Source organism: Oncorhynchus keta, chromosome 30 (genome assembly GCF_023373465.1).
Source record: "Oncorhynchus keta strain PuntledgeMale-10-30-2019 chromosome 30, Oket_V2, whole genome shotgun sequence".
In the NCBI taxonomy this organism is placed as follows: domain Eukaryota; kingdom Metazoa; phylum Chordata; class Actinopteri; order Salmoniformes; family Salmonidae; genus Oncorhynchus; species Oncorhynchus keta.
This window is the reverse complement of record NC_068450.1, coordinates 57,710,896-57,727,662: the sequence shown is the minus strand read 5'-3', so window position 1 is coordinate 57,727,662 and position 16,767 is coordinate 57,710,896. Positions and strand designations below refer to the sequence as shown.

General features: G+C 48.1%; 1 protein-coding gene across 2 annotated transcripts in view; it reads right to left on the bottom strand.

The window, feature by feature from the left end:
* Positions 1–1,145: 1,145 nt before the first annotated feature.
* The window catches only part of LOC118363173 (FERM and PDZ domain-containing protein 4-like), a 66,170-nt gene continuing 50,548 nt past the window's right edge, over positions 1,146–16,767 (bottom strand). For both annotated transcript variants that reach the window (XM_052488639.1, XM_052488640.1), the window contains 13 exons: positions 15,323–15,425; positions 14,305–14,350; positions 14,082–14,186; positions 11,098–11,205; positions 10,723–10,854; positions 9,113–9,232; positions 8,592–8,728; positions 8,301–8,427; positions 7,858–7,947; positions 7,433–7,615; positions 6,839–6,974; positions 5,625–6,659; positions 1,146–5,401 (listed from right to left, as the gene is read on the bottom strand). In XM_052488639.1, coding sequence (XP_052344599.1) covers positions 1,866–5,401; positions 5,625–6,659; positions 6,839–6,974; positions 7,433–7,615; positions 7,858–7,947; positions 8,301–8,427; positions 8,592–8,728; positions 9,113–9,232; positions 10,723–10,854; positions 11,098–11,205; positions 14,082–14,186; positions 14,305–14,350; positions 15,323–15,425 — 5,858 coding nt within the window. In that variant the 3' untranslated portion in view covers positions 1,146–1,865. The remainder of the gene's footprint in view (positions 5,402–5,624; positions 6,660–6,838; positions 6,975–7,432; positions 7,616–7,857; positions 7,948–8,300; positions 8,428–8,591; positions 8,729–9,112; positions 9,233–10,722; positions 10,855–11,097; positions 11,206–14,081; positions 14,187–14,304; positions 14,351–15,322; positions 15,426–16,767) is intronic.

Here is a 16,767-nt window from a genome sequence, read left to right as displayed (position 1 = left end):
GATACAGTAGTATACAGTCGGGGAAAAGGAAACATTATCCTACCAACTATTAGCCCTTAATAAAATGATAAAGAAACACCACCCTATTCCACTATTTACCCTATCTAATCCTACTCAACACCCCCTGCAACCTTACAAACCCAAGTATTTCTCTGCGGCTGCCATCCCCTTCCTCATTGGACAAAATCGATGCCTTTCTTCTTAGGTGTTTTTTTTCTGCGGTTGGCATCTGACGTTATGGTCCATGCTATTTGGAAGACCAAAACTCTTTTCAAACAGTTTTTATACTAAAATGATATGATCATAATTTTCACAATTTCACAGTATTATTCCAACCTCATACTGTGGAAATATATATAAAAGTGGGGGAAAAAGTGTTTTGTCTGCACTGGGCATTAAAAAATAATCATGTATTTGCTTGTCCTGCCACATATACATCAGGCCTACTATGACTTGACTAACGCCTCAATCACACTGACAGCGTCATTGCATTTTGGTTACACCAGAAGTACATTCAATTCCAAGTAACGCTGCGTTTGCCTTGCAGAGGCATTTGCAGTGCGTTCTGTGTGGTGCATATGTTGGATTTATCGAACGTGTGCGTCAAACTGTATGCATAGGCGGCTTAACAGAAATGGTTGCAGAAGGTGAGGGTTGTACTTTTGTTGCACACATATCCAAATGATGACACTATTGGTGGGATCAAGGCATAATAGTTACAGGTGTTGGTTGAAAAGCACATTGGCCAGAGAGTCGGAGAGGAATGGTCCCTTACAGATTGTGGTCTTTCAAAATGTCCTCACAGCCCCCCTTTACCCTTTAAGGCTTTTCGATCTGTGTGTTTTAACTTGATTTAACTCTGAGATTGTAGTCAGATGATACCTCAAGTGCCTCTTTTATCCACACACAGAAACCTTTGTCAACGCCTTGGTGATACACTCCCTCTTACTATTCTCACATGAGAAGCATCACGCTAGGAAAGAAGGGCCTCCTGTTCATTTTAAATTAATAGATTGTTTTTATATCCAAATGAATAAGACGTCATTCAGAATGAAACATTTTCCATGTTCAAAATGGCATGATCATTTTGTTTTTTGTAGATAGAGAAAGCTACTAGGCCTAGGGTGTAGAAAAACGAGGCAGTGCACAAGTGAATCTTTTATTTTACTGGAGTTCTTCTACAAGATATTAGTGGAGCAAATGAAATAGCAAGTGAAGACACACCATGACCCTCAGATATGTAAAACGTTTTAATGGGTCAGAGAAGCTGAACAAAATATTGAGTGGATTTTTATGTTTTATGGTCGGGGAAATAAAATGCAGTCTGATACATAAATGTTGAAGGACACCATTTAGTCCAGAGAGGGTCATATTAAAACACATACAATGAAAGGCTGTAAAAAATGATGAAACAATTACACACCTGCCTGATCGACTTAAAAGCTCTTTAATAAGATACTTGCCTACTTATTTGATATCTTTTCAGTATAGTTTTATGCCCTCTGTATTTGTTTAAAAAAAAAAACATGTCAAAATAATTTAGAAATAAGGAGTATTAAATGCAGTACAGGTTCAGTGCTGTATGTCAATCCTCTCTCTCCACACTGCAACCTAGAACTGCATCATCAATATCACATTAAAGAGTACATGTCTTCCCAATGACCTCTCAAAATGTCTATAGCAATTTATATATTCATATAGTGTATCATATGTACTGTATGTACATTATATACATGGACAATAAATTGTACACAAGAAGTAGGGTGTCTATAATAACATCAGTTCTTATTACAAAGGCCGGGTCTTGTATGGCTTTGTATAATGTACATAACACTAAAAGACGTTGCTGTCGGCTGGACGTCCTACTACTTGCTAAGCAGCGTTTTGAGGGAGCGGGTGAGTGCGTTGGCGATGGCTGACATGGTGCTGGAGTGGCGGACCAGGGCATTGACGTTGTGGTCGCTGGGCGCTCCGATGGACGCCGCCTCGGCTGCGCGCAGCAGGCAGATGTAGTTCATGACCAGCTCGTCCACCTTGGCCACCACCTCCCTCTGCTGTTGGGCAGCTGATGCCCTCAGGCCCCTCACCAGGCACATGCAGGCCTCAGACAGGCAGCACAGCACCTGGAAACTGCAGGTGATGGCCAGCAGCATCTCCTCTGGGCTACCGTGGGCCTGGGCCATCCTGCGACATGCCCGCCCCAGCTCTTTAGACTCGATGGACAGCAGCTGCTTGTATTGGGACAGGTCGGCTGTGATCTGTGGCACCTGGCCGCTGCGGTCCCCCCTGCCTACGCTTGAGCGCACTAGGGCGATGAGCTCGCTGGCGTCGCGGCGTACATCCGAGAAGCCAACGGGGAAGATGTACATGCGGTCTTTGAGCGTGTTAATGCGCGACAGCCGGTCGCTGAAGCTCATGTTGGTTAGGACCTCGCTGTAGAGCTGGTCGCCTGCTGCGTCCGTGGCCAGGCCGTATATAGACGCTGCTTCCTCCATTTCCCTGCCATGGCAGCGCCTGGAACTCTCGCCCCTCTCGCCCATCTCACCCCCCTCTACCTCATCCTCCTCTGCCTGGCTCTTCCTCTTGAAGAAGCAGTAGCTGAAGGGACCGTTGCACCTCCAGGGGCTGCTCGAGTCCATCTTCTGCGAGCCCTTCATGTGCTTGGCGTCCTTCTGCAGGGGAAACATCACTGAGGCCCTCCGGCTGTCTCTGCCCCCAGCCGACCAGCACGTGGATGCTACTGAGCCCTGCGAGTAGCTCTTCGACAGCCTCTTCCTCGTGGGTCTCCTCTGTAGTTTGGGGTCAACTGGTCCTTGCTGGCACTTGGTTCTGCCTTTGTCGAAGAGCACCTCCACACTCCCGGAGCCCGCCGTTACATTACTGGTGCTCCGTCTGAGCTCCCTGCCCCGCTGCAGGCTATTGATGCTGGGCTCCCTGTCCCGCTGCAGGCTGTTGGTGCTGAGCTCTCTGCCCAGGTGGAGGCTGTTTATGCTGGGCTCCCTGCCCAGGTGGAGGCTGTTGATGCTGGGCTCCCTGTCCCGCTGCAGGCTGTTGGTGCTGAGCTCTCTGCCCAGGTGGAGGCTGTTTATGCTGGGCTCCCTGCCCAGGTGGAGGCTGTTGATGCTGGGCTCCCTGTCCCGCTGCAGGCTGTTGGTGCTGGGTTCCCTGCCCAAGTGGAGGCTGTTCATACTGGAGTCCCTGCCCCTCTGGAGGCTGTTCATATTGGGCTCGCACTGGTGGTGGAGGCTGGCTGTGACTGACTGGATGTGGTTTTGTCTGTATGTGATGGTGGACTGCTTTGGCACAGTGGAGTTGTGGGTGCTCATGTTGGCTGGTAGGGGAGGTGGAGGAGGTGGTGGAGGAGGAGGGGGTGGAGCCGTGGCACAGGCTCGGGCCTGCTTAGTGAAAGCTGATGGGTGATCTCCTGCTTCCGCTCCCAGTGATGTCCCCAGCTGCTCTGTGCGAGCTACACTAGGGGCAGTAGAAAAACAGAGATAATCATTAGGAGTCTGTCGGATGGCATGCTTTGTCCTGCAGTCAGATCTGAGCCAGTCCTCTGGGCCACAGATGCTGGCACCGCTTTGGGACATCACACTCCGCGCCCTGGAGGGGGGCCTGTGGACCATGCCCCCACCCCCACCCCCTCCATGGATGTTGTCCCTCAGGGACAGGAACCGCTCGACCTCAGGGTCGATGGCGCCCCTCTCTAACTCACTCTCGAGGCCCGAAAAGGAGCTCCTCCTCTCTGTGCCACTGGGCCTTACTTCAACACTGTCAGCGGGTCTCTGAGCATGCAAGTCAGGATTGCTCTTCAACTTAGCGGGCAGGGTGGTGGAGTGATAGGGCCGGGGGCCTTTGTCACCCCGTGAGGTGACTGCATTGGGGTTCACTAGACTCGGGCTGAGGAAGGGTGACGAGGACGAGGGGGGCATGCAGGGATAGCGGTGAATGGTGTTCCCTTTACTCCTAACCATCTCTATCAGTTGGGGATTACTGGTAATATATCTCCTAGTGTCCTTCCTGACTCCCCCTCCCAGGCCTGCACTATGCAACCTGCCTCCCTGGTGCATCTGGCTCACTGTCAGGTAGTTAATGAGCTGTCTATAGGACTCGTTCCCCTCCTTGAGGTTAGCACCCCTTACACAGGCTGTCTTGGCATGCAGATCATTTTGAAGGTTACTCCTTTTAGCTATACTACCTGTGGTTTCTTTCATCTTGGCCGACCGGAGGGAACCCTCTATGCTGATGTCTGACCCAGGAGGGTGTATGTTGGGCAGCATCTTCCGCAGGAGTGTGGGGTCTGCTTGGGGGTGGAGGTCCCTGCCCACAGGGATCTGGCCCGGGGTGCCATGGGGAGCCTTGTCCTCATAGGTGAAAACCCTGAGGGATGTGGAAGATTCGGAGAGCGGGTGGTGGTTGCCGTCGGGGGCACAGAGGGGCGAATCCGTTGGGGTGCCACAGGCGCTGCTCCCCGTGCTGCAGCCCGCGTCCAGTGATGAGCACTGGGAGCCCTGCAGGGAGTTGTGAGCCTCGCTCTGAAGGGACGAGATCCGTTTGGCTAGGTGGTACTCACACAGCCGGGCAACCCCTTGCCTCACTTGCTGCCGCTGCTCCCCTGGGGCATCTCCCTGTCCACCGGGGGGGTCCCGGGTCTTCTTGGTAGGGGAAGAGGGGAAGGGACCTGCCGCTCCCCCCAGGTACTCTTCCTGCTGGCCGCCCATAGCCCCAGTGTCCCCCACTGCAGCCTCCCCCGGTTCCTCCTCAGGCTCTGTCCGTTCAGGGTGTGGGGGAGGGGGGCGCGGCAGCCTGCGGTGACTCTTTGGCAGGCTGTTCACCGCCAGGTTCTCCGCCATGATGGAGATGGAATTCTCTGGTAGAGGAAGAGGTGGCCTTCTCTGCAGCCTATCGCAGAACGAGGTACGCTCCACATCCAGCTGGCTCCCCCTGTGGCCGTCTCTGGTACTGAACGTGTTGAACTTCCCGTTGGTGTCGGCCAACTTTTTTAGCCGTTTCCCTCCAACAACCACGGAGTTGGGTCGCTTGCTGAAGCCGGAGGAGAGGTTAGTCAGAGAATCAGTGGTTTCTGGATCCAGCTCTATGTCATCTGGATGGAGGGTCTGTTTAGGGAGCGCGGTGGACGACGGCGGCTCGCCGTCTCGATTGTGGGAGGGGCTGTGGGCTTTCTTTTGGGTGGCCACTCTGGGCGAGATGGGGAAGTCTGTCTTTTCCTCTGTCAGAGGCTGGTAGCCTTCGGAGGTGGCGATAAGGAGGCGCCTGTGGTTCTCGTGGATGAGTTTGTGGGCGGCGGCCTGCTCCATGGTCTCGGTCATCTCTGAGGAGTTGGTCTCATTGCCCGAGTCAGAGGAAGACTCAGGACTGAAAGCTCGAGACATTTGCACACCTATGTGAGCCAGGGAGAAAAAATATATAATTTGAGCTTTTTCAACAATTCTGTTACATCACTTTTGACAAAGTTTAACATATAGTTTGAAGAAATCCTAATTTGGGCCAGGTCTGATCACAAAGCACAACAGTGAACACTGAAAAACCAAAACTCAAGCAAGGCCATGACACTGTGTGCACAACAGCTGTAAACTATAAGTGGTGTTGGTAGTAGTAAAGACCTGGGTTAGTGTTGGGCTGTGGTCGCTGTGGGCGTGGTGGGTGTGGCCTCTCCTCAGACACGGTCAGGGCTTCCAGTGCCTGCAGTGTTGTTACCATGGCATCCTCCAGCCTCCTTTCCCTGCCGCTCCCCTCACCATGCGACCCCGTGGGGACAGCGGCGATCAGCGACACGGGCATGTCATTGTTGCCGGCAGTGGCCAAAGGGCGACTCTCGGGACTCTCCTCATCAGAACTGTCTCTGAACCCCGGGGGCGGGGCGGCAATGGCGAGATTTAGCGAATGGAGGACACCGTCGGTATCATCATCGTCATCATCGCCCCCCTCGGGGGGAGGAAGTGAGGTCAGGTCGATGATGTCATCGCTGGAGCCCGAGAGGGTGAGGATCGTGGCTTTGCTCGCCGACGTCGTGCCACCCCCTCCACCCTCCCCCCCTCCCGTCCCGGTAGAGTCTTCCTCACAGCTGGCGTCGTCCTCATCCTCGGCGTCGTCCGTGGTGTCTGCATAACAAAGGTCCCTTAGCAGCGGTTCCTCCACCAGCTCCTCGCCGATGTTGCTGTAGACCACATGCGGCATGCCGTCGGCGAATTGGAAGGGCACGGGCACCTGGGCCCTAAAGTCCCCCGGGTTGTTGACGTTGTTGTGCAAGTAGGCTATGGGCCTGTGCTCGGGCACCTCGGGACTCTCATCCATCAGGCGCTCGTAGCCAAAGTTCTGGGGGTTAACAGTGTTCAAAGGGGGGTCTCCGAAGATGAAGGAGACCTTGGCGCTCCGGGGGGAGTCTTGGGGTTTGTTTCTGGCAGGGGGGAGAGGTGGGGGCTGGGGACTCCTCCGCCCCTCCGACGGCCTCTCGTTCTGCTGCAGGGTTAGGGTATGGTGTTGGCGCTCGGGGATGTAGGGAGAGATGTTGTTCTCTCTCCCTCCATTGTTAGAGAAGTCCATGTCACTGCTGTAACGCTCGTCCTGGCCGGCAGCATTGGGGTCCTCACAGTTGTCTAATGAAGTGCTGTACGGCCACTCCAGAAGATTGTCCTGATCTGTTGTTTAATAGAGGAACTCAATTCAACAATTTGACAAAATACTGGATATAATTGACATGTATACAGAAGCACACACACACACACACACACACACACACACACACACACACACGCACGCACGCACGCACGCACGCACGCACGCACGCACACACACACACAGTACTAGGTTGACCAACCCATTTCTTCAGCGATGCTGTTGCAGTGGGCCATGTTGAAGATAGATCTCCTAGAGTCCACTAGGAGTCGATAGTACCCTGCTGTCAGACACGCCAGGTTCATAGCATCACTAGACTCCATTATCAACGTGATGGGCTACAGATCAAACATAAAGAAATAAAAACATTACAGAACACAAGGATATGGTCTTGCAAGAATAGTATTTATGTACAAACTGGTTTTTCTACTTATTAGCCTGCTAATATTGCCTTATGGGTATCTGTAGATTTTTAGGGAAAGGCGATACCTTGTCAGTTGCGCAACTGAATGCATTCAATCAAAATGTTTCTTCCACATTTAAACCAACTCCTCTGAATCAGAGAGGTTCGGGGGGCTGCCTTAATCGACGTCATCGGTGCCCAGTTGTTGTTTGGGGTTAACTGCCTTGCTCAAGGGCAGAACGGCAGATTTTTACCACCTTGCCGGTTCGGGATTCGAACGAGCGACCTTTCGGTTACTGGTCCAATGCTATTAATTGCTAGTCTACCTGCCGCCCAAGCCTCAAGCCACCCACTTAACAGTGCCAACTCGACACGTCAGGCCCCACTCCTTACCCTGACATCCATGACGTGTAGCTCCACGCGGACGTTGATATCATCCTCTGTGAGGATCTCGATGCGGTTCACGTGGCTGAAGTCTGCCAGCAGGGCCATCAGGTTGGTCTTGGTGTTGATCACGTGACTGATGCCGTACCTGGGCCCCACTAGCAAGGTCACCTCTGTCTGCTTCTCCCCTTGCTGTGAGGGTGTGTGTTGGGGGTGAGGGTGTGTGTGTGTTGGGGTTGAATTGTTGTGTGTATGTGTGTGTGTGTGTGTGTGTTGGAGTTGAATAGGGGTGTGTATGTGTATTTGTGTGAGTGAGTGAGTGTATAAAAGAGAGAAGGCATGATATGGATTTGGAACAATATCTATGTGGATACCGATTGGTTTTCTATTTCACCAATGGCTGAAATAGGGACAGATACAACTAGTGGTCTTACCAAAAGTATGGATTTGAACACTCTCCCTCCATACAACCTCAGCTCACTGAGATACTTCAAGTAGTGCACTTTAGCCTGCAATGCAGTCAACTGCAGGAAGAAAAGACAGAGGAAAACATCTCGAGGTTAACAAAAATACACTAACGGTTTATGGCTTTGACCGTATCTCAGTCTCAAATACACAAATGACATCATAACTGATGATGAAGCAAAAAAAAGAAAGCAAACAGACAGCTACACTCCTCTAGAGGGCAGCTCTGCTAAGCACACGAGAGAGAGACAGAGGGAGGCAGAGAGAGACAGAGGGAGGCAGAGAGAGAGAGAGAGAGAGAGAGAGAGAGAGAGAGAGAGAGAGAGAGAGAGAGAGAGAGAGAGAGAGAGAGAGAGAGGGAGAGGGAGAGGGAGAGGGAGAGAGAGCTGTGACGGTGGAATCCATACTGTACCTTTTTTCCCGGAGGCACTAGGTTCTGATTGGTTTTGAGGATGTGCGTCAGTGCTTTCTTGATGTTCTTCTCCTTCATGCTGGTCATCACTGCTGGTGGGATGAAAAGTGTCAGACCCCACTCCTTCCTGGAAATTAAGAAGGCATTTGATATTCAAGGGCGTGGAAATAATGCAAATTAGGGTTCACCTTTCTATCAATGATTATTATGCACCTGTACAAAGACTCCTTTTGAGCTGCGTCGCCCATGTTTCAGTGGAAAACAACCACAACAGTAAGGAGCTGGACTTACTGGATGTATTTGAGTGAGACCTTCTGCAGCTGTCTGGTCGTCATAGTGAGGACGTACATCTGCAGAGCGGCCAATCGTAGCGCGGCGTCGTACTTCAGCTCCGAGCCAAAGCGCTCCAGAACCACATCGTTACAGCTCTACGGAAGACCAGGAGGGACAGTTAGAACCCGTGGACGACTCAAAGCCATTCAAAATAGACACATTTTGTTCTATTTACAAGTAGAGGAAGGCCAAGCTAGAAACCGACATTGTTGTCATTAACATAGAAGCAATATTGCTTTGAATAGTCAATCCCAAGAGAGCAGCAAATATTCTGAAGTTCTGGAATGAGCCTCAAACCTTGGACAACCAACCAATTTTGGATGGGAACCTTGAACTTGATATGTATGCATTGATCAAAATGCCCTTATTGACATGCTTTGGTCTCAATGCTTGTTCGACAAGTTTACCCGAGAACACAGGAGTGCGGTCTTGTGTTATGCTCCACTGTGATTGGGCGAGGTCTCCTGTGGTGCTCTCACCTGTACGTAGAGGTATTCAAATGCCACGGCATCCCGTCTGAGCAGATCCACCGGGTCCTTGGGGACGAAGCTGATTCTGAAGAAACATTTCATCTTATCGGACCCCGGCCTCTGTGTCACCTGAAACGAAAAAGAGGACGAGAGAATGTGATGAAAAGGAGGGGGGGGAAAGTGTGAAAGAGAAAATGTTCAAGTGTTTTACTGCGCCGTAAATGTGTACTGATGTGACACATCGGAACGGAAAACATCAAATGCAAGGTCCCTCAAGGTGCTAGGCATGATGTCAAACTTCATCAAATGGTCAGGTAAATTCATTCCTAAGGACATAATGGGATGGTAAGGTCTGTGCTAAGGACAGGGTGAGTCATTGTTGCAAATACAAGTCGGGCAAATTTACATCCATTGGACAGGTTCTTGGCCTCTGTCAAGGGACAGGAATTCATTAAGACACGCAGAGGGAGATATATTGTACGTGCTACACTGGTCAGTAGTTTGCCCTCGTTCCCTATTTCCTTCACGGGTACACTCTTAGAAAAAAAGGCTTCCAAAAGGGTGCTTCGTCTGGCCCCATAGGAAAACCCTTTTTGGTTCCAGGTAGAACCTTTTTGGGGTCCATGTAGGAGCCAATGGGTTCGACATGGAACCCAAAAGGGTTCTACCTGGGACCAAAAAGGGTTCTTCAAAGGGTTATCCTATGGGGATGGCCCAAAGAGCCCTTTTAAGTTCTAGATAACACCTTTTTTCCCCCAAAATGTACCGTCTTGAGCATTGAGTTTACAGATTTCAGCCCCTTACCAAAACCATAACAAAACCTATTACATAACTCTTTTCATCCTTGAAAATAATCCAAATTTGTTATTCATCGGTTATTTCCATTATTGATTATCATCACAGGGCTGTCTATGCGGGATGAGGGTGATGCATATTAGAATATCCTCACTATGATCGCAGTACACTTTCATTAAAACATTGAACGCAGAGGCGCCCCTGCTGTGCCAGACTTGATAAATCACGCTGTGTTCTTGAGTCGCTCTATGAATACTGAGCAGGAAGTGTTTGCGCACGTCCCAAATGGCACCCTATTCCCTAGGTCACCACTTTTGACCAGCGCTCTATGGGACGCTCTATGGGCCCTGGTCAAAAGTATAACGGGAATAGGGTGCCATTCTGGATGTGTACTTTGTGTGATTGTGGTGTAGTGCTGGAATAGAATTGCCTCTTACCTATAGGATACTAAGTGAAGAGGCTGAGGTGGGAGTGCTTTAAGGAAGCAGAATGGGATCACTAGGGTGACTCTGGGCTAGCAACATATGAATGACTTTCATTCTCTCTGGGATGTTGATAACCTGGACCTGTAGCTAGAGAGCTCCATACTGAGACCTATCCTTCTGATATGGCCAAGGGGTGTCTAAGTTCAGTTACTTTTATGATTCTCTTTCTTCCACTCTTTTTCAAATTATTAAAGGACTTTATAAATTGATTGATTGATCTCTGTCATGAATTGCCAAGGTATACTTTACATAAGAGGTCGCTTGACCTCAATGGGACTTCCTGGATAAGTAAAGGTCAAACCAATGACTTCGCGTTAGCATGCCCACAGTAATTCCTACCCGAGTTAGCATCTCCTGCTCATGCAAGAGTAGCAGCTTGCTGCCCGATCCCTCCGTCCGCTGCTCCAGCATCAGGGAGAAGTGTTCAATGCACTTGATGGACAGCTTCTCTTGTAGGGTCATGATAACATCCTATCACACCATACACAAAGGTCAACTTCAATGTCATAATACCAAATGATAAAACAAATAAACAAGACTATCTTTTATTTGTATCCTCGTTTTCTGCCACCGTGTAGCTGAGATGGATAGAATGCAATTGCATTTCAAGTCAAGGTTGAGTCCCCACGCCATATTCCATTAATTTCCTCCCATTTCGCCACAGTAATTATGGAAACAGGGCCACTCTAATCCCCCCCAAAGTGTCACGCACACCTTGATGGATGTGCTGCAGTCGAACCGAAACGACTTGGTCTGCCCGTTCTCCAGGTACACCTTCAGAACCTTCTGCATGAAGAGGAGGGAGTTGTCCTTCACTGTGTTCTGGGTGGAAAGGAGACACGGAAGAATGATACACAAAGCATACAGTAGCCTACATGAAGAGGACAGAGTTGTCCTTCACTGTGTTCTGGGTGGAAAGGAGACACAGGAGTATGATACACAAAGCATACAGTAGCCTACATGAAGAGGACAGAGTTGTCCTTAACTGTGTTCTGGGTGGAAAGGAGACACAGAAGAATGATACACAAAGCATACAGTAGCCTACATGAAGAGGACAGAGTTGTCCTTCACTGTGTTCTGGGTGGAAAGGAGACACAGGAGTATGATACACAAAGCATACAGTAGCCTACATGAAGAGGACAGAGTTGTCCTTCACTGTGTTCTGGGTGGAAAGGAGACACAGGAGTATGATACACAAAGCATACAGTAGCATACATGAAGAGGACAGAGTTGTCCTTCACTGTGTTCTGGGTGGAAAGGAGACACAGGAGTATGATACACAAAGCATACAGTAGCCTACATGAAGAGGACAGAGTTGTCCTTCACTGTGTTCTGGGTGGAAAGGAGACACAGAAGAATGATACACAAAGCATACAGTAGCCTACATGAAGAGGACAGAGTTGTCCTTCACTGTGTTCTGGGTGGAAAGGAGACACAGGAGTATGATACACAAAGCATACAGTAGCCTACATGAAGAGGACAGAGTTGTCCTTCACTGTGTTCTGGGTGGAAACAGGACATAAAAGACATCCAGTACAAATGAATTACCTTATATTTCTTGCTAGCATTGTTGACCTGTCTGGATGTACTCAGATAAACAAGTGTATACCAACACAAAAACTATTCAGACCCTTTGACTTCTTCCACATGTTGTTACAGACTTATTCTACAATTGATTGAATAGTTTTTTTCACCCTCATCCAGCTACACACAATACCCCATAATGACAAAGCAAAACCTTTTTTTTTTTTTTTTGAAATTTTAAATTGAAATATCACATTTACATAATTATTCAGACCCTTTACTCAGTACTTTGTTGAAGCACCTTTGGGAGCTATTACAGCCTCAAGTCTTCTTGGGTATGATGCTACAAGCTTGGCACACCTGTATTGGGGAGTTTCTCCCATTCTTCTCTGCAGAACCTCTCAAGCTCTGTCAGGTTGAATGGGGAGCGTCGCTGGACAGCTATTTTCAGTTCTCTCCAGAAATGTTTGACCGGGCTCAATTCCGGGCCACTCAAGGATATTCCGAGACTTGTCTCGAAGCCACTCCTGCATTGTCTTAGCTGTGTTCTTAGAGTTGTTGTTCTGTTGGAAGGTGAACCTTATAGCCCCAGTCTGAGGTCCTGAGTGCTCTGGAGCTTGTTTTCATCAAGGATCTCTCTGTACTTTTCCCCATTCATCTTTCCCTTGATTCTGACTAGTTTCCTAGTCCCTGCCGCTGAAAAGAATCCCCACTGCATGATGCTAACCAGCATACTTGTCACGTATTCTCCCTCTCCGGCCTCTAGGTCATCAGGCTGCTGATTATCCTGCACACCTGTCACCATCATCTCGTGCACCTGCGCCTCATGACACTCACCTGGACTCCGTCACCTCCTTGATTATCTTCCCTTCCCATCACCTCCCTGGTTATCTGTCCCTCCCCTTGGTTCTTTCCTCAGGTGTTATTGACTCTGTTTTCATGTCGGTGCGTTGTTTGTGTTACGTGTTCGTTGTTCCTTTTATTTATTAAAACACTCACTCCCTGAACTTGCTTCCCAACTCTCAGCGCACTCGTTACAATACTTCACCGCAGGGATGGTGCCAGATTTCCTCTATACGTGACGCTTGGCATTCAGGCCAAAGAATTCAATCTTGGTTTCATCAGAGCAGAGAATCTTGTTTCTCATGGTCTGAGACTCTTTAGGTGCCTTTTGGCAAACTCCAACTAGGCTGTCATGTGCCTTTTACTGAGGAGTGGCTTCCGTCTGGCCACTCTACCATAAAGGCCTGATTGGTGGAGGGCTGCAGACATAGTTGTCCTTCTGGAAGGTTCCCCCATCTCCACAGAGGAAATCTGAAGCTCTGTCAGTGACCATCGGGTTTTTGGTCACCTCCCTGGCCCTTCTCCCCCGATTGCTCAGTTTGGCTGGGCAGCCAGCTCTAGGAATAGCGCTGGTAGTTCCAAACTTCTTCCATTTATGAATGATGGAGGCCACTGTGTTCTTGGGGACCTTCAATGCTGCAGAAATGTTTTGGTACCCTTCCCCAGATCTGTTCCTCGACATAATCCTGTCTCAGAGCTCTATGGACAATTCCTTCGACCTCATGGCTTTTTGCTCAGACATGCACTGTCAACTATGGGACCTTATATAGGTGTGTGCCTTTCCAAATCATGTCCAGTCAATTGAATTTACCACAGGTGGACTTTAATCAAGTTGCAGAACCATCTCAAGGATGATCAATGGAACCAGGATGCACCTGGGCTCAATTTCGAGTCTCATAGCAAAGGGTCTGAATACTAATGTAAATAAAGTATTTCTGTTTTTTTATGTTTAATAAATGTGCAAAAAATTCTAAAAACATATTTTCGCATTGTATGGAGTATTGGGTTTAGATTGATGAGGAAAATGTTTTCTTTAATCCATTTTCCCAATTAGGCTGTAACGTAACAAAATGTGTAATAAGTCAAGAGGTCTGAATACCAATTTCCATTCTAGCACACCATTTAGAATGCATCCCCAATACATTGTTTCATTTGAAGTGATATGCTGGTGTGGATATTAGAACAGAATCTTACTTGTACAAAAAAAAACCAAAGTAGATATAATTCATGTGAACCAAATATACACAAATCACTTTTGACAGTTCCATTGGTGGTCAAAAGGTCAAATGGATAAATTCAAAGGTCAACCATGTGACAGGAGGAGAACTTACCGGAACCTGACCGTTAATGATGACCTCTTCTGCGAAGCGCACTTTGACCGGATTGGACTTGAGCTTGGCTTTTTTGGCTGCACTGATGAACGCTGATTTGGGCGACTGAGAACAGAGAGATTTAGCATGGAGGTCAGGATGAAACCAAATCCCCGTGTCGGGTGTGCAGCAATGTTACATCCTGTTATTATAACCAGCAGTTCTAAAAAATAAAGATACTCACAGGGTACGGCTGGACAACAGTCAACATAATGGACTCCTTACAGTTTCTGGAGGGAGAAAAGCACATCTAATTGACTGATAGTTACAGTGAATGACTTCAATTTAATGTCAACGTAAACAGGAAGCCAATGATTTCCAATCCAATGTAATGAACTAAGGGACACGCAGGCGCACAGAGGCACAGACGCGCGCACACACACACACACACACACACACACACACACACACACACACACACACACACACACACACACACACACACACACACACACACACACACACACACACACACACACACACACACACACACACACACACACACACACACACACACACACACACACACACACACACACACACACACACACACACACACACACACACACCATATTCTGGTATCTGGGGGTGTGAGATATTATTAAAAATATTCACATCTCCACAAACAAACAGGCAAGAACACAGCCTCACTTCAGACTCTGACATTTATCCATTTCATAAGAAATGCTACATAATTGTAAATATAATCATATAATGTAAATACAATTACCCAAGTCTTTGGCAGATTTGTTCAGTAATAATTGGATAGGAATACGTGAGAGATGCCAAATCAAGTAATGCAGTCACTAAAATGCAACGTTCACTTTTCAGAGTTGAACACATAAACGACCGAAAGCCTTTTGAGAAAGTCTGGTCATCCCTCAGAAATACAACGACTGGCATCCGTGTTTACGCTCTACACAAGACACATTTCTGAGAGCCTAATCACAAAATAAAAACTGGACAGGCCTGGATGTGTCGTGGAAATTACAGCCATCAACTCACTAAATATTTTGTAACGTCTTGACTTTGTTAAGGTGACAGAAATAGTTGGTCATGAAATTTTTTTCTCAAAGCAAAAAGTACCTGAAAAGTCTGGTGCCTGAAGGGCCACGGGAGATGATAGCTGTTGGCACAACTGGACATAGTTACCCATGCTGAAAACCCTAGATAAACAGAGACAATAAGTCAGACAGGGTTACCTGACGAGGTCGATGACTCGTTCCCTGGGCGCTGAGCTGACTGCCTCGTCGTTGATCATGATGATCTCATCTCCTGGGATCAGCTTTGCCTCCGAGGGACCTCCTGCAAACATACACACAGACACGCACAAAACGCACATGAATGCACAGACACACACAGATTGTCAGCGATCTGTACATACATTTGTAGTAAACAGTGCCGATACACTGAGACGTTTGGACTCCATGTTCACGTTTTCTTGGGTTCAAATCTGCTTTCAAACATCAGCGCTGCCCGCTAACACCAAAGAAAACTCATGACTTTTTTCTCAAAAGCTCCTGTTCCATCAATTCCCAGGTGTGACACAAAGTCTCGGTGTCCCAATCTCTCCTGTGGAGATTATGAGCTTCTCAGCCGGCGCTGGCAATTGAATCTCTCTCCTCGTGTTGTAGAGGCACAAGACAGATGAAGATGGGCCATTGTTCCCGATTCCTGCACCGATCCTAATTATTTTCCACATGCCACAGGAAAGCCTGTTTCCCATGATAGTGGAGCGCTGAATAAATGGATTGACGGATGACACTGGCTGAGGAGAGGAGACGTGGGGAGAGAGAGCGTAGGGGGCTTCAGAAACTCTCCAAACATCTGAATAGAATAGAGAGGAGCTGAGAGAGAGTCCCTCGGCCTCACCTAGTCATAGAATGCCAACTGTTTTGTGGTCTCGGTCTGTAGTCACACTAAGCATCGGATGAGCGACGCTCATAACGTCGACTGATAATGTTTGATGTGTCATATTCTTTCAGTAGATTATTGGGATGAAATGAAAACAACATGGAAATACCTAAATGATCGATTGTCCCACATCCTTCATGTAATCCATCAGCGATTGGTGTTTCTCAACGACTAATAATCACTATATTTAACTAAAATTGTAATAGGGGAACAAAAAATAATTTGATTGTTGTCACCGCATGTCCAATTGCATTGTGCCATTGTAATTAACAGTGAAAAGCCACCACTACAGCACTCTGTTTCAGTGAGCTCATATACAGCAGAGTGGAGATTCAGTTCAAGAGGTAATTGTTATGTCAAGAATTCATAATTGCTTAGAGGCTGCTATAGGCAAAATACAATCCATGGTCGTGTGCCTCATGCATTTATTTAATCAGACAGATAGGCGACGTCACACCAGGGCCGAAAGTCTCATTAAAATGAACACGACCCTCATATTCCTTAATAATACTCGACCATGACACTAGTGGTTATTGAATTGTATTGTTGATCAAACAGTGATTATTGATATACCCCCTAGGCTGATAGAGATGTGACGAGCTTGGGGCCGAGAACCACCGCTAACAAGTGCTAAGCGCGAAAAGCCCTATGGCATCAATGTCATACTACAAACGTGTGACAACGAGTGAACTGCTCTTATTAACCAAAATACAGACAAGGAAGTGTTACTGAC